Source organism: Oncorhynchus keta, chromosome 10 (assembly GCF_023373465.1).
Source record: "Oncorhynchus keta strain PuntledgeMale-10-30-2019 chromosome 10, Oket_V2, whole genome shotgun sequence".
Lineage (NCBI taxonomy): Eukaryota > Metazoa > Chordata > Actinopteri > Salmoniformes > Salmonidae > Oncorhynchus > Oncorhynchus keta.
In genome coordinates, this window is record NC_068430.1 from 46731099 (window position 1) to 46749718 (window position 18620).

General features: G+C 38.4%; 1 protein-coding gene across 4 annotated transcripts in view; it reads left to right on the forward strand.

Annotated features, from left to right (window-relative positions):
- The window catches only part of LOC118372821 (uncharacterized), a 68915-nt gene extending 50789 nt beyond the window's left edge, over nt 1-18126 (forward strand). Inside the window, exons 4-16 of one of the 4 annotated variants that reach the window (XM_052527197.1) lie at nt 230-511; nt 1614-1916; nt 2058-2114; nt 2645-2707; nt 2847-2900; nt 3607-3663; nt 3777-3869; nt 3983-4001; nt 4112-4143; nt 4429-4469; nt 5118-5184; nt 7603-7643; nt 7823-10006. In XM_052527197.1, the coding sequence (XP_052383157.1) occupies nt 230-511; nt 1614-1916; nt 2058-2114; nt 2645-2707; nt 2847-2900; nt 3607-3663; nt 3777-3869; nt 3983-4001; nt 4112-4143; nt 4429-4469; nt 5118-5184; nt 7603-7643; nt 7823-7948 (1235 nt within the window). In that variant the 3' untranslated portion in view covers nt 7949-10006. Of the gene's footprint in view, nt 1-229; nt 512-1613; nt 1917-2057; nt 2115-2644; nt 2708-2846; nt 2901-3606; nt 3664-3776; nt 3870-3982; nt 4002-4111; nt 4229-4428; nt 4470-5117; nt 5185-7602; nt 7644-7822; nt 10007-15268; nt 15523-16274 lie in introns of those variants that run through there. The other 3 variants (XM_052527193.1, XM_052527198.1, XM_052527199.1) reach the window with 3 other exon arrangements.
- Nucleotides 18127-18620: the final 494 nt, after the last annotated feature.

An 18620-nucleotide genomic window follows, 5' to 3' on the forward strand; every position in this document is an offset into this window, starting at 1 on the left:
ATGTACTGTTGTGCCATCATTACCATGTTCCTCTTGGGATATATTATCATACTGTGTGTTGTCATAATCTATTACGTGAAACAATCCAGCAATATGTTATATCTCCTTAATTTCCCATACTGTCGCTGCATAAAGTAATTGACTCAAGATCCTTAAGCCTGAAATAACAAGGAGGGATTAGTCTGTCAAAACCACTAAATGCTAAATGCTTAATTCCCTATTCTCACAGACATTCCCCAGCTGACAGTGAGTTCTACAGTCATCAGAGAAACAGAATCAGTTCAGCTGAGTTGTGAGACTCCTCCATCTCTGCCTGTGTCTCACTGTTACTTCAACATAGAGGTGGGGAAGAATCTTTCAGACTCATTGTGTACTCAGACAATAACAGGAACTGAGCTGCTCAAGAGGTCTGGTCCAACATTTCCAGCTGTGGTCAAAGTGACGTGTTACTACACTGTATGGAAGTCTCACACATCTCCTTTTAGTGACCCTGTCTCAGTCACTGTTCTGGGTAAGTAGGTGGTTTAAAAAAATCCTAAACACTCACCCTGTACAAAGTCACTCACGGGGACTGAGCTGCTCTCATTGGCAGGTCAAAGTTCATCTGCTGAGATCAAACTGAGATGTTTTTACACAGTAGAAACTTGCTATCCATCGATGCACAGTGGTTCTGTCTCTCTTACTATTCTTTGTAAGACATGTTATATTCAGATTGTCTTGAATGATTCTGTTTAAGTCACAATCTCATCCAATGTCATTTCAAAATAGTTGTTGTGAAGACAATAAATATTTGAAGTGTAAATGTCAAAAGTAGAGTTCTAAGATCCCACGGCAAACAACCACAGAGAGGCAAAAGTACAATCAAAGGTTCTTTAGAAACTCAGTAATACACAGTATCACTACGGTCCTATTAGAAATGTATAAATAGGCTGGGATTTAGGGCTGTAGGCGAACTTGAAGCAACGGGCCAAACTAACACAGCAGTTGCTTCCCGATCGGTGGCCAATGTTCATTCGGGTCCTTCCGAGCAGGGTTTGTTCATTTGTTTCTACCCGAGCAGGATTAGTTTGGCTCTACCCGAACAGGGTTCGGCTCTTCCTCCCGAGCAGGGAAAGGGACATCTGTGGAATGACTGCACACCATACAAGCAAGCAAAATTGTCCATGCGATTCAATTTGATTCAATTTGATTTCACATGTGAGAATGTTAAGGAATTAAGAGAAAGGCAATCGTTGTAAACACACAGCACACAGCACCACTGCAGGGGTGGCAGGGTAGCCTTGTGATTAGAGCGTTGGACTAGTAACCGAAAGGTTGCAAGTTCAAATCACCCAGCTGACAATGTACAAATCTGTCTGTCTGCCACTGAACAGGCAGTTTACCCACTGTTCCTAGGCTGTCATTGAAAATAAGAATTTGTTCTTAACTGACTTGCCTAGTTAAATAAAGATAAATTAAAATGGCACTCATAAATAGGAATGATATCAAATAAGACATGCTGATACGTAATATAAAGAGAATGGCAGGCTCTAGTTTAGTAAGTGTCACTTGTGACATATCCATTACATTCTAATAGAGTGATGCAAAAATGAGTCTCTGTCCTTTCCCAACAGATCCAAAACCAGACATTACAGTCCATTTAGATAAGGACTTCACCATCATCTGTTTGATTCATGGATCCTTAAGTCCTGACACCACCTGTAACCTGTATGTTGGAGAGGAGAGTCAGCCATCCTTCACAGCAATGATCATGAAGAGAAAAGCCACCTCAGAGCAGTTCTGTCAATTCACTCCAAAACATAGTGATCTGATCAGTCGTCTACGGTCAGTGAGGCGTAAGGAGGTGAGCTGTGACTACAGAGTGAGCTCAGGACCAAACTCTCTCTCTCCACGCAGTGATGGGTACAGCTTTACACGTGAGTCATTATCTAAACAAATATATCAGTGCTGCAGGTCTTCATGATCTGACTCAATTTGGTTTTAGCATCTTCTTAGTATGACTATATTAATTCTGACCAACAAACTAAATACCACATTTCAATCCCAAATTATTTTAGATCTGGTGGGAGTTCACATCAGCGATCCAACAACTATACAGACACCTTCTATAGCAGGTAGACTACACATTTGTGCTTTTAAGGTGTCACTGCAGTTATTTTAAAGCAACACAAGTTTCAGCAATAAGAATAGTTGTGTTAATGTGTAAATGAAGCTGTTCTGTTAGATAATTAAGCTGTTGTATAGATATGACACAAGCCTCAACACCAACGTCTGGGATAATCAGCACAAGTATTATAATGTCTGTGTTCATCTAGTCGAGTGTTTAGATCGTATCTATACTCTGTTAGGCTTCTGCTGTTAGATAACATGGTGACTTTATTCTAAGAAGCTGTCAACAACAATCAACACCTTATCTGTCCTGAAAGCCTTGATCACCTTATGAATTGGTGTTATTATCTCTATAATGAGGAGAAATATAATCTACCAGGGCAGGAAGCAATCTGTCCGTAGTGATTTTATAGTCCTACTTTTCCCACTTTGAATAGACAAGTCATGAAGGTATTTCAAAAGGCCAACAACACCATGATGATCATTAATACAATCATTAATAAAATGCTAATTTCATTATTATGTGTTTTCTCAGTGAGTTTGACTCCAGGTCCTAGGTCTACTTTGCCGCCCAGCACGACAGTGAGTCCTACAGAAGGTGTGTTGGGCCTCTAAATGACCACCTCTGCAAATAGTAATTATACAGTCAAAGGTTTAGATTACGGGCCTGTAAAATTAATTGACCCAAATGTGAACGTAAAACCTTATTCTTGTGTGATCATATTGCTTCCCACTAGTTTCAACTGTTACTTGTACCTTTACCCCAGACACCACACTGACACCAACTACCAGTAAGTAGATCCTCCAATTTTAACTTAGTTTGCAAATACAATATCTTTGTTCACATTCATTCACTAAAGCTCTGACTGGTTAACTAATAGATGTATTCATAGCTGCTTGTAATTTCAGTCCAGATTTTTAACCACTTTTAGTCCATCTGATTTGTAGGTAATGTGTAGTGTACTTCTCTCTTCATGCTTATCGAAAGACCTTAGATATTACATTAACTTTCATTTGTTCTTGTGTAATATGAGTAATATCTTCTCACCAGGTTTGACCTCCCCTTTGACTCCTAGCAGGGCAGTGAATCCTTCATCAGTTCTCCTAATCATCTTTATCTAGTTAGCAAATATAAGTAAAACAAATAGAGTAGCTTTATCTTCTCCATGTTTTGATATCGCAAATTTGCCTCATTACAAAAAGAGGTTGATATTCGATTGATTAAAATCAACCCATTTAGATGTATTTTCGTATAATCAGATCCAATGATTTGCTTTGCATCAGGGTTGACTGTTTGCTGTACTTTGACCACTGACACCCCAGCGAGTCCAACTGAAATATTTTTGTCTATTAAAGCATAGACCAATTTTGCAAATATAGCCACATGTAAATTCAGTCAAAGCTTTAGAATTAATCAAACAATTTGTCTCCTTAGAAATATTTACATAACTCTGTCCTTCTCTTTGTTAACTGTCCTTCTCTCTTGCATGTGACCAGGAGGTCAAAGCTCCACAGAAAGTGAAGTGGAATCAAACAGTCAAGAAAGCATTCTGGGTAAGAATCCTTTTCTAGCTGTCTTTTCTCACACATGAAAACAGAGCTGTGCACATTTTCTTAGAAGAACAAGAGCTAATGACCTCTCCTGATGTCATCATGTCACCAAATAGTGGGGCAATTATGGCAGGCAGCATTGGGTGTGGCTTCTGGAGTGGGCGTGTTCCTGGTAGGATTGACAGCTGTCTGTTTCTGCAGGAGGACCAGTGAGTACATTTGATTCTGCAAAACAAATCATTTCAACATTTACTCATTTTGATCATATTGTATAGGTTAGACTATATTCAATTTAATTAATTTAACTGCATTTGTTTTTCAGAGAAAACCAATTCTCTGAGGTAAGAATTCCCTTGTGAATATGATTCAGATTGTATCAACCTTTAGTTCTGTATTGTCCATGATGAGATATTCTTACCACAACCTTCTTATATACTTTTATGTTGTACAGACCTACAGCCAGACAGGATGATCACAGACAATGTATGTTCCAAAACAAAATACATCAAACATACACACATATTCTTTAAGGAATACCTAGGATAGGATAAAGTAATCCTTCTCCCCCTTAAAAGATTTAGATGCACTATTGTAAAGTGGCTGTTCCACTGGAGGTCATAAGGTGAATGCAGCAATTTGTAAGTCGCTCTGGATAAGAGCGTCTGCTAAATGACTTAAATGTAATGTAAATGTAACATACGACTTATAGAACTATATACACGCATGTACAAACACTGTAATCCCATTTTCATTGTGTTTCTGTTGTAGATGATTTGGTGTCTATGGGAGCGGTGAGCAGCGGAGTCATGGTGATTATTCTACATTACAGTGGAATCTGTACACATGTACTCCTCTGACAGAGGAGGCTGGTGGGATGAGTTATAGGAGGACAGGATCATTTTAATGGCTGGAATGGAATTAATGGAACAGAGTCAAACAAATCAAACACATTGAAACTACGTGTTTGACTCCATTCCATTAATGCCATTTCAACAATTACAATGAGCCCGTCCTCCTATAACTCCTCTCACCAGCATCCTCTGACTGTCTGATCTGAGGATCAAGACCTTAATGTTACATTAGTAGTACTTCAGCATATGAATGTTCAAAGTATCAAATCAACAGCTATATTTATTTACAGATTTATATGGCTATTTATTATCAAATAAGATGTTTTTCCGCAGAAATAATTTCTTAATACATTAATTCATGTTAAACATTGTAAATGTGTTCCTAAGTAGGTACAGAGTTTAGTCTTATAAACTATTTTTGATCAAATAACCTACATCTTGCATTGGACATGTGTAGACCTCAGAATAACACAAAACCCACAAACACTTCCTGTGATACAAAGGAGGGTGCAGTTCATGTCTCGAGTTAGAGAATAGAATAGAAAGACAGTTTGTTACGACTGGAGGATAAAAAGTCTCTCTCTTCTCCCTCTCTCTCTACTACAGGTGGATTCAGGAGATGCTGGAATCGATTCTCAGATGACTTATGTACTGTACACATTCATGCCCTCAGGTTTGTCCCTCAGAACTCAGAACCATCTGTACGTGCACAGCTACTGTACATGCTTAAACTTTGGGCCCAACCATATTAACCTTATCAAAACGCATATATAACACTTAAAACAGAAATGAATGTGTCAGAGCATCAGCAGCATGAGAATATAGAGCTGTAGATCTGTAGGGGGGTTTGAGACATGAGGAGAAGTGTGAAATGACATCAAGCCTTGTTACTTGCACTTCTTCTGTTTGGCTGTTACTAATGGAATAGGGCAAACTCGACTAAGTAACACACATGCAATGTAGACATGTGAAATACACATGATCCCCCCTCAAACACACACTCATACATACAGTGCCTTGCGAAAGTATTCGGCCCCCACTGAACTTTGCGACCTTTTGCCACATTTCAGGCTTCAAACATAAAGATATAAAACTGTATTTTTTTTGTGAAGTATCAACAACAAGTGGGACACAATCATGAAGTGGAACGACATTTATTGGATATTTCAAACTTTTTTAACAAATCAAAAAACGGAAATATTGGGCGTGCAAAATTATTCAGCCCCCATATTAAGTTAATACTTTGTAGCGCCACCTTTTGCTGCGATTACAGCTGTAAGTCGCTTGGGGTATGTCTCTATCAGTTTTGCACATCGAGAGACTGACATTTTTTCCCATTCCTCCTTGCAAAACAGCTCGAGCTCAGTGAGGTTGGATGGAGAGCATTTGTGAACAGCAGTTTTCAGTTCTTTCCACAGATTCTCGATTGGATTCAGGTCTGGACTTTGACTTGGCCATTCTAACACCTGGATATGTTTATTTTTGAACCATTCCATTGTAGATTTTGCTTTATGTTTTGGATCATTGTCTTGTTGGAAGACAAATCTCCGTCTCAGTCTCAGGTATTTTGCAGACTCCATCAGGTTTTCTTTCAGAATGGTCCTGTATTTGGCTCCATCCATCTTCCCATCAATTTTAACCATCTTCCCTGTCCCTGCTGAAGAAAAGCAGGCCCAAACCATGATGCTGCCACCACCATGTTTGACAGTGGGATGGTGTGTTCAGGGTGATGAGCTGTGTTGCTTTTACGCCAAACATAACGTTTTGCATTGTTGCCAAAAAGTTCAATTTAGGTTTCATCTGACCAGAGCACCTTCTTCCACATGTTTGGAGTGTCTCCCAGGTGGCTTGTGGCAAACTTTAAACAACACTTTTTATGGATATCTTTAAAAAAATGGCTTTCTTCTTGCCACTCTTCCATAAAGGCCAGATTTGTGCAATATACGACTGATTGTTGTCCTATGGACAGAGTGTCCCACCTCAGCTGTAGATCTCTGCAGTTCATCCAGAGTTATCATGGGCCTCTTGGCTGCATCTCTGATCAGTCTTCTCCTTGTATGAGCTTAAAGTTTAGAGGGACGGCCAGGTCTTGGTAGATTTGCAGTGGTCTGATACTCCTTCCATTTCAATATTATCGCTTGCACAGTGCTCCTTGGGATGTTTAAAGCTTGGGAAATCTTTTTGTATCCAAATCTGGCTTTAAACTTCTTCACAACAGTATCTCGGACCTGCCTGGTGTGTTCCTTGTTCTTCATGATGCTCTCTGCGATTTTAACGGACCTCTGAGACTATCACAGTGCAGGTGCATTTATACGGAGACTTGATTACACACAGGTGGATTGCATTTATCATCATTAGTCATTTAGGTCAACATTGGATCATTCAGAGATCCTCACTGAACTTCAGGAGAGAGTTTGCTGCACTAAAGGGGTAAAGGGGCTGATAATAATTTTGCACGCCCATTTTTTCAGTTTTTGATTTGTTAAAAAAGTTTGAAATATCCAATAAATGTCGTTCCACTTCATGATTGTCTCCAACTTGTTGTTGATTCTTCACAAAAAATACAGTTTTATATCTTTATGTTTGAAGACCATGGTGCTTGCCTACGGAGCTGTGAGGGGAACGGCACCTCAGTACCTCCAGGCTCTGATCAGGCCCTACACCCAAACAAGGGCACTGCGTTCATCCACCTCTGGCCTGCTCGCCTCCCTACCACTGAGGAAGTACAGTTCCCGCTCAGCCTAGTCAAAACTGTTCGCTGCTCTGGCTCCCCAATGGTGGAACAAACTCCCTCACGACGCCAGGACAGCGGAGTCAATCACCACCTTCCAGAGACACCTGAAACCCCACCTCTTTAAGGAATACCTAGGATAGGATAAAGTAATCCTTCTCATCCCCCCTTAAAAGATTTAGATGCACTATTGTAAAGTGGCTGTTCCACTGGATGTCATAAGGTGAATGCACCAATTTGTAAGTCGCTCTGGATAAGAGCGTCTGCTAAATGACTTAAATGTAAATGTAAATGTACTTTCGCAAGGCACTGTACATACACAACCTCTTACTCATGGAATTGTCTCTCTGTGATGTGCAGGTCCCGTTGATGTGGATACACAGGCATTTGCAAATGAACGTGTAAGTACTGCACAAATAATTGCATGGAGTATAGATATATCATTATACAATTCATTGTATTATATTGTTATATTATGATATGTAGCATTGTTTTCACAGACAGACTGACTAGAAGATTAAAGTATCTCTCTCTCTCTCTCTCTCTCTCTCTCTCTCTCTCTCTCCTGACAACTCTATAGTGGCTCCCGAGAGGCGTCACAACAGACACCCTGGTTCAAATCCAGGCTGTCCAGGCTGTTTCCCACAGGGCGGCATACAATTGTCCGGGTTTGGAGAATTTGTTCTTAACTGACTTGCCTAGTTAAATAAAGGTTAAAAAAACATTTAAAAAGTCTCTCTAACTGTGTTTTATGACTTTTAGTTTAAGATTGGTGTTACATCCTCATAAAATTTCCCTTATGAATTACATTTACTGCACTGTAGATTCGAAGCCCTAAAGTGAATCTGTTTCTTTTCTCTAGTCTGATATGTACCATGTATATAGCTCAATCCCCGACAGACCAGCAACCTCAGCCCAGCCTGATGGGTTGTACAGTCTTCTGCAGACACACTGAAACTACACCTCTGGCTTTCTGTATCTATGTCTCACACAAATACATTCTTTCTCACACGACATCCTTTGTTTATCACACATCCAGTTACTGTAAATAAGTTGGTTAACAGGTAATATTTCTACTGTATTACACATGGACAACTGGTTTCTGTTACATGTCTATCCATAATATCTGTTACTGTGTTAATATTTATATTTTGTAGTTTTTGAAGAAGTCCGGGGCATATTCCCCTTCAAGCATTTTTAAAAAATTATTCCCCCTAGTAAATGCCAAATCTACTGTAATTATGTATATTATTTCACCTATGTGATACCTCCTTTCATAATGGTTGGATACAATTCATTTCCTATTGAGCAAAACATAATCAAAACAAACCGCAAATGCATCCAACAGGTAAAAAAAGAGTAAATAAGTATTCAACCCCTTTTGTTATGGAAAGCCTAAGTAAGTTCAGGAGTAAAAATGTGCTTAACAGTGACATAATAAGTTGCATGTACTCACTCTGTGTGCAATAATAGTGTTTAGCATGATTTTTAATGACCTCATCACTGTACCCCACACATACAATTATCTGTAAGGTCGGTCCGTCGAGCAGTGAATTTCAAACACATATTCAACCACAAAGACCAGGGAGGTTGCCTTACGCCTCATATAGAACGACACTTATTGGTAGATGTGGAAAAAAAGAAGAAGCAGCCATTGAATATCCATTTGAGCATGGTGAAGGTATTAATAACACTTTGGACACTGGCATTATTCCTAACTTAGTTGTCGGAGAGGAAGAAACCCGGTCAGAGATTTCACCATGAGCCCAGTCATGACTTTTAAACAGTTACAGAGTTTAATGGCTGTGATAAGAGAAAACTTAAGATAGTTCAACAACATTGTAGTTAACCCACAATACTAAATAAAATGACAGAGTGAAAAGAAGGAAGCCTGTACCTGTTTGCAACAAGGCACTAAAGTAATACTGCAAAAAATGTGGCAAAGCAATTCACTTTATGTCCTGTACTCAAAATGTTATATTTGGGGCAAATCTAATACAACACGTTACTGAGTACCACTCCAAATTTTCAAGCACAGTGGTGGCTGCATCATGTTATGGGTATACTTGTATTCATTAAAGGACTGGGGAGTTTTTCAGGACAGAAAAGAAACAGAATGGAGCTGAACACAGGCAAAGTCCTAGAGGAAAACCTGGTCGATTCAGCTTTCCAGATGAATTCGTCTTTCAGTAGGATAATAACCTAAAACACAAGGCTAAATCTACACTGGAGTTGCTTACCAAGAAGACAGTGAAAGGCAGAGTTACAGTTTTGACTTGAATATACTTGAAAATCTATAGCAAGACCTAAAAACTATTGTCTGGCAATGATCAACAACCAATTGGACAGAGCTTGAAGAAATTTGAAAAGAATAATGGGCAAATGTTGCACAATCCAGGTGTGGAAAGCTCTTAGAGACTTAGAGACCCAGATAGACTCACAGCTGTAATCGCTGCCAAAGGTGCTAATACAAAGTATTGACTCAGGGGTGTAAATGCTTATCTAAATGAGATATTTCGGTATTTAATTTTCAATACATTTGCAAAAAATGACAAAAAAACATGTTTTCACTTTGTCATAATGGCGTATTGTGTGTAGATGGTTCAGACGTGTTTTTTTTAAATACATTTTGAATTCAGGCTGTAACACAATAGTAATAATAATAAAAAGTCAAGGGGAATGAAAACTTTTTGAAAATATCCTAAAATAAAGGGTCAATTCTGTACTGTCGCCTTACATGAAACATTCTCAAATGTAAAATACTGGAGTATAGAGCCAAATATATATGTTTAGCTTCACTGTCCAAATGCATATGGAGTAGAGCGTATGACCATACACTTGCTGTATGAGCCTGTTGTTTAGGTTTCTGCTCTCTATGGTTTTGCTGTGCACAAGCTCCACATTTACGTCTCTATTCAAACAATCCTCTGACTCAGTCACACACCTTACTGTGAAGTCAGACTAATCGTATGTAGCTGTCTGAAAAATGTCATTGTTCATCCCTGATATGGCTGGTCATCTGTTCTTGGTCATCCTCCTTTTTGGTGAGTTATTTCTACATTTCTACAGTTTCATCATCTGTTTGTTCTACAGGATATTCCTCTTCTTCTCTCCCCTCTTTTAGTCTTTTAATTGAGGAACTCTTGATATTTCTGAATCTCATGGCTATGATGAGTGTCTTGTATCTTATTCCATTAATCATCTTATTTATTTCTCTCTATCATTATTTTACAATTTGTTCAGATAAGAATGACCACTGCTTGATCCCCATTAATGCATTACAGTAGATTACGCTACTTTACCAACTTGTGTGAAGTGTTCAGGTGTCTCCTGTTAAAACATACTTTTTGAATGGCAGATGATAATCTATTTTATAATTTCTAGATACGTTCCAATCCATCAAAGCCCAAGGTCAGTATCATTATTATGAGTTTTTAGTTACCCAGTAAAAATCGAATAATAATCATGGTATGAGATGTTTTTTCACAGTAGAGACTCACTATCCATCGATGCACAGTCATCCTGCGCCTATCACTATTCTTGGTAAAATAGTATTATTATTATGAATACACTGATCTGATTGGCTCACTGTAATCAGATTGGAATATGTAATGTCATGCTAACATATACAGACTCTTTAGTTCTTACTCTTTTCGTTATCTGGTACAGAAAGAGGTGTGTATTCTCATTAACCTACAGTATGGACAGTTATTGATGTGTTCTCCTCACAGGTAAACTGCAGAAACCAGACATTAGTGTCAATGACGAATCATCTCATGACATCACTATTGCCTGTGTACTTCCTGAGTCTGTCAGTGATGGTGATAGCTGTAACCTGTACACTGGAGACCAGCCTCAGGCCTACAAAGAGGCTTGGGTGAGGAGATTTAACGCAGCATCATCCAAACTATTCTGTACCTTCAGTGTTACTAAGAATGATCTGTTCAGGCATCTGCAGTTGGAGAGAGATGTGAGCTGTGACTATAGAGTGAACACAGGATCACACTCTCTGTCTCCCCGCAGTAAGAAATACATAATTACAGGTAAGATACTTACATAAAAAATGCAGAAATATGTATTATATGTAAAAAAAAAATAAGTGTAGAATGGTATGGGCAAAAACTGGTTGAATAAACGTTGTTTATACGTCTTTTCAACAAAAAATAGTTTTCCCTTCTGATGACATTAAATTAACGTGGAAAATGTATTGGATTTGACAAAATAACTTTTGAACCCAACTTGAACCTAAATCCATTGACATGGCTGAAATGTTGTTGATTTCACTTTGAATTCACATTAGTCGACAACTCAATCAAATGTAAATCAAAACTAGGTGTGGAACTGATGTCTGTGCTCATTGGGCAAATGCTAAATTTATTGCTAACTTATTTTGAACAAATCAATTCATTGTAATTCATGTTTTTAAATCACAGTCCAAGTTAATTCAAAGTAGTTATGCAAATCATAAGTCCATGTCATGTTTATGACCATCATGATTTGAACTTGTATTGTTAAATACTATAGGCTCTTTGGTATATTTTTATATGCTGAATAGTGTGCCTTGTACTTCATTAAGTCCTTGTCCTCTCCAACAGGTCAGAAACCAAATATTACAGTCAGTCTGAATGAGAACTTCATCATCACCTGTTTAATTCCTGGCTCTGTCAGTAATGACACCACCTGTAACCTGTATGTTGGAGAGAAGAGTAAGTGTCTCATAAGAGCACATATCATTAAGAAGAAACACACAGATTCCAAATGCTGGTTCTGTCAATTCTCTGTGGATGAGAAAAACCTTATCAGAAGTCTACAGTCAGTGAGGCATAAGGAGGTGAGCTGTGACTACAGAGTGAGCTCAGGACCAAACTCTCTCTCACCACGCAGTGATGGGTACAGATCTGCAGGTGAGTCATTATTTATACAATAAGAATCTATCAGTAGTTCTTCATGATCTGACTACCCTTTGATTAGTTTAATATGACTATATTAATTCTGACCCTCCCTCCCCCACTAACTCAATCACTCACTCATTTTTTTATCGCTCCTTGGAGCATAGCACTTTGACATATGGATCTCCACACTGTCTTAATCTGGGCCAGATCCCAGGCTGATCTGGTGTTGAGTCCCAGGATGAGAAGTTTAATTTCTTTGTTGAACTGGTTCAGCGTTTAGATTGTATCTATGCGCTGTTATGCTTCAGCTGTTAGACACATGGTGACCTTATTCTAGGAAGCTGTCAACAACAATCAACACCTTATCTGTCCTGAAAGACTCGATCACCTTATGAATTGGTCTCATCATCTCTATAATGAGGAGAAATATAATCTACCAGGGCAGGAAGCAATCTGTCCGTAGTGATTTTATAGTCCTACTTTTCCCACTTTGAATAGACAAGTCATGAAGGTATTTCAAAAGGCCAACAACACCACGATGATCATTAATACAATCATTAATAAAATGCTAATTTCATGAATGTGTTTTCTCAGTGGTTTTAACACCAGGTCCTAGATCTACTTTGCCTCCCAGCACGACAGTGAGTCCTACAGAAGGTGTGTTGAGTCTCTAAATGACCATCTCTGCAAATACCAATTATACAGTTAATGGTTTAGATTACAGGCCTGTAAAATTAAGTGAACAACATTTTAATGTAACACCTTATTCTTGTGTAATCATATTGCTTCCCACTAGTTTCGACTGTTACTTCTACTTCGACCCGAGACACCACAGTGACACCAACTACCAGTAAGTAGATCCACTAATTTTAACTTACATGTATATTTTACAATAATATTTACAATAATTCACTAAAGCTCCAGCCGATTTATGAATTGACCCATGCTTGTAATTTCAGTCCAGATTTGTGTACTTTTAGTCCATCTGATTTGTAGAAAATGTGCTTTCTGCTTTTTGAATGACCTTAGATACTAAAATAATTTACATTTGTTCTTGTGTAATCTCCTCTCACCAGGTTTGACCTCTCCGTTAACCCCCAGCACGGCAGTGAATCCTACATCAGGTGTGTTGGTCATCTTTATCATGAAGAAGGCATGATCCCCTCTCAGGAGACTGAAAAGATTTGGCATGGGTCCTCAGATCCTCAAAAAGTTATACAGCTGCACCATAGAGAGCATCCTGACTGATTGATCACCGCTTGGTTTGGCAACTTCTCGCCATCTGACCGCAGAGGTTAGTGTGTACATCCAGGACATCCATATCAGGCGGGGTCAGAGGAAGGCCCTTAAAATGGTCAAATACTCCAGCCACCCAAGTCAAGAACTGCTCTCTCTGCTACTGCATGGCAAGTGGTACTGGATTGCCAAGTCCAGGTCCAAAAGGCTCATTAACAGCTTCTTTTTTAATTCTGCTGCTACTCTTTGTTTATTACCTATACATAGTCACTTTACACCTTCCTACATATACATATTACCTGAATTTCCTCCTTTATATTGCCTCGCTATTGTTATGTTATTGTGTTGCTTTTTTAAAAGTCTTTTCAGTTTAATTTTTATTATTATTTATTTAATAAATTAGGTAGCAAATATTTTCTTACATTAAAAAAAATGCATTGTTGATAGTAAGTGTTTCATGGTAAGGTTGTATTGTATCACCTATTGTATTCTGAGCATGTGCATAACGATGGTCATTATGACCAAACAGTTCAATTTCAGCATTGTGAATTCAAACAGTCGAAAAATAGTTTGGGGTAAGTGTCCTTATTTAGTAATTCCACAGCAAAAATGCACTTGTCTTTTCCTGCTAGCACTGACTTTGCTGATAACTACTTTGTTGAGGGAAAATGAACTTGTTGTGATTGTGATATGTTGTTGCCTCACCAAGCTATCTTTGAATGAATGCACTGATGTAAGTCACTCTGAAAAAGAGCCTCTGCTAAATGACTTGTCATGGAAATGTACATCAGGGACACCTGAAGTCAATATTAAATTAATCATTATTTATTATCAGCAAGCTGGAGAGGTTCCAACAATCTTAATGTACCATAGTACACGTTGGTCGGGAAAAGTCCCATTAGTTCTCTTATTTAGTGCTTAAACAGACAAGTTATATTTGCAAGATTTAGCTTATTCATTATTCATAATTAAGTCATCATTAACATTTGGTTCATGCATGTGACCAACCAATACCTCACAAGGCTTATTCTCTTCAAGCTGAGACCTTGAAACTGAGACACCCCTTTCGGTTTACAAAACAATGTTCTTGGCGCACTGCCAAATTGCTTATACTGATAGTGAGGATTCCTTCCAGTCACAATCAATCAGTCAGTTGCATGGACACAGTCCAATTGGTTATTAGCAAAGCACAATCATAACATTTTCCTTCACAGACTCAAATGTAAAAATCTTAACTGACTAGCTGTCTTATCTCACATATATGAAAACGGAAACGTTTACCAAGACTAATAATAAAGTGGTATTCTAACACCTGTCTACAATTGAAGTATTTACATTTGGATTAAGAGCTAATGACCTCTCATGTCACCAAACAGTGGTGCAACTATGGCAGACAACAGTGTGTATGGCTTCTGGAGTGGGCGTGTTCTGGATGGGATTGACAGCTGTCTGTCTCTGCAGGAGGACCAGTGAGTACTTCTGATTCTGCATAACAAATCATTTGCAAACATTTTCCTTCTCATATTAATGTAAGTGCCTTTGACATGGTTTCATTTTTCAACTCCTTTTGGTGATATTGTGTAGTGTAGGCTATATTCAATATCATTCATTTAGCCTAATTTGTTTTTCAGAGAAAACCAGTTCTCAGAGGTAAGAATTCCCTTGTGAATTTGATGCAGATTGTATCAACCTTTAGTTCTGTATTGTCCATGATGAGATTTTCTTACCACAACCTTTTGATACTTTTATGTTGTACAGACCTACAGCCAGACAGGATGATCACAGACAATGTATGTTCCAAACAAAATACATCAAACACTGCACACACTACTAACACAACTACACACATGCATTTACAAACACAATCTAATTTCAGTTTCAATTTCTTTCTGTTCTAGATGATTTGGTGATGGGAGCTATGAGCAGTGCAGGCATGTTGGATTCAAAGGATGCTGGGATCACCTTTGTACTGTCCACGTTTTTGCACTCAGGTGAGTTTGTAACATAATGTCTTCTGTCCCTGTCTTCCTGACCTTGGATGTGAATTTGGGACCCTCAGCACAATAACGCTTAATCACTCAATGCCTACCATACAAACGTACATTTTGTAATCAATTGCATCTTGAAAGTGTGAGAACTGAGCTGTAAGTCTCCAGGGTGGTTTGAGTCAGGAGGAGAAGTGTGAAGTGACATCAAGCCCTGTTGTTTTCACTTCTTCTGACCCCCTACCCCCCCCACACACACACACAGACACACTGACACACAGCCTCTTACTTGTAGCTTTTGCCTCTCTCCGTGAGGTGCAGGTCCTGTGAGTACAGCAAAAATAATAGCCTTGGATATAGATACATACTTGTTTTCGTACAAAAAGACAGACAGTCTGAAGGATAATAAGGATCTTTCTTCTCTCTCTTTCCTCCTGATTCAGAGAATGCAGGGATCTACAGCCTGATCACTTCTGTACCATCCACATCTGTACCACCAGGTTTGTCTATTTAACTCTATTCCATAGATTCATATCATGTAGGGCTTTTTATAGGACTCAAAGGCTTGTATGTTGGTCTGAGGTAGTCATATCAGTAAGTTATACATAAGATAATGTGTGAGAATAGAGCTGTAGGTCTACAGGATGGTTTCAGTCAGGAGGAGAAGTGTGAAGGGACATTAAGCACAGCAAAGTGACACACACACACACACAGGCTCCTTCTGTGTTGTACAGGTCCTTTTGAAGAAAATGGAAAGTCATCTGAAAACGACAATGTAAGTTCAGAATCGCCCACTGTGTTTGGTGATTGTGAACGGCTCTCAGTTTCAGATTGATGTTACATCCTTTTAAATTACATTACATTTACATTACTGTAGAATTAAAGGACTGAAGTTAAACTGTCTGTTTCTTTTCTCTAGTCTGATATGTACCATGTATACAGCTCAATCCCCGACAGACCAACAACCTCAGCCCAGCCGGATGGGTTTTACAATCTTCTACAGACACACTGAAACTACACCACTGGCTCTCTGTTTGTCTCACAGAAATATTGTTGCTTTCAGGATGTCCTTTATTTATCACACATCACGTTACTGTAAATAAGTACCTAAAATATCTACTACAGTACCGTTTCTATTTATAAGTAACATACAGTGGGCAGCCGCTAGAGGCCCCTCCCCCCTCCAAAAACAATGTGGTTCTACATCAGAAGTTTTTCTCTTGTTATTTCAGTCACTGACAGTCACTCAATTATCCCATGTCAGCTAAGATTTTATAGATTGCTAGGCAAGTTAGTCTAGCCAGCTATCCAAGTCTTGTCGTAATGGCCAAATTACTGCCCAAGGGGACCTGACTTCCAGGGAATTGTATTATGTCAACGACAATGGCACAACGTGTTGAATTTCAGGAAATTTGCAAAGTTCTCTCCGCCCCATGGCAAAATTAGTAGAATTGCAGGACATAAACTTGAAAGCTCCAAATGTTTCTCTTTGCTGCCATGAGCGGGGCCATTAAAATGTTTTGTCGGTGAGGTAGGCAAATCTCGTTTAGGGCCCCCAAAATGCTTGGAACTGCTGTAATTTACTGTATCACACATTGACACCTGGCCTGGAGTTTGGAGCGGTCCGGGGCATACTCCCCTTTAAATATTTTTAAGTAATTGCCCAAGTAATTATATATTGTATTTATATATATTCTGTCATCTGTGTGATATCTCCTTCCATAAAACAGTTTGATACAGTTTACTAAATAAAATATATTTTGATCAAAATCGAGTTACAGACAATTAAAAATCAATAAATATATAACATATTCACACATAATGCAAAAAACAGGTAAATAGGAAATTAAGATGAATTAATTCAAATTAAGTCATTTAGATCCAAAGTGGTATTGCTAAGACATTTTCATTTAATCTTGTGTTGAAATATGCTTATAATATAAGCCAGATGCACACAAAAAATCTGGGGGAAAAGTCTGTTATTTTAACAATTTTTGCGGCAAAGCAAACCCCAAAAGCCTGATCTTATAGCAAAAGTATTGATATTGGCCACATACGTTGTTACAAGCTACAAAATAACATTTCATTTAAAAAAAATGTTTACATTGTTGGCAACATCAGATCATCAAAACTGAAAAATATAGATTTCCAAATGTTATTCAAATCTCCAAATTTCTCCATGTTAACTTGTTATTTTCCAAGTTCCCAGTTTAATTTAAACTTACTCAGCACCTCAGTCGCTCCTACAATGTACAGTGTTGTAGACACATTCTAGCCTTGAAGTCCAATGACTGTGGAGTGGTTCAGATGTAAATGGTGTGAGAACACAACTTCATTACATTTTCTTCCAGTTAATATGAGCTTACATTCTGTTTCGATGCACACTTGAGCCCAGCGGTCAGGGTGGTCGATTATGCTATGGGGGATGGCTTTGTTTGTTGAAAAGGGGTGGCTCCCCCCTCACCTCCCATATACACTGTACACACTGTACATATATCTTTCTATTGTGTTATTGACTGTACGTTTGTTTATGTGTAACTCTGTGTTGTAGTTTTTGTCGCACTGCTTTGCTTTATCTTGGCCAGGTCGCAGTTGTAAATGAGAACTTGTTCTCAACTGGCCTACCTGGTTAAATAAAGGTGAAATAAAATAAATAAATCCCTCTTTTATAAGACCTTTAAGGTACAGCAAATACAAATGTTTTTTTTCTCTGTTTGAAATGCTCTCTTCTGTAAAACAAAAAATTAAGCAGAATAAATAGACTATTCCTTCATCTTTGTTAGTATTTTACATTATTTGATCTTGATTTTTCAAGATAATGCAACAACTATGTCACCTTTTTCTGGCCATTGGTGAAGATCAAGGTGCTATTTTCCTTAAATGTTTCTTAAAATGTTTCTTTCAGTCCATATACAGTCCATATACAGCGCATTCAGAAAGTATTCAGACACCTTGACCTTTTCCACATTTTGTTACGTTAAAGCCTCTCTAAAATGGATGAAATAGTCCCCCCCCCCATTAATCTACACACAATGCCCCATAATGACAAAACAAAAACAGATTTTTAGACATCAACACTGGAAATGATATTTAAATACGTATTCAGACCCATTACTCGTACTTTGCTGAAGCACCTTTGGCAGCAATTACACTCTCAAGTCTTCTTGGGTATGATGCTACAAGCTTGGCACAACTGTATTTGGGGAGTTTCTCCCATTCTTCTCTGCAGAACCTCTCAAGCTCTGTCAGGTTGGAGGTGGAACAT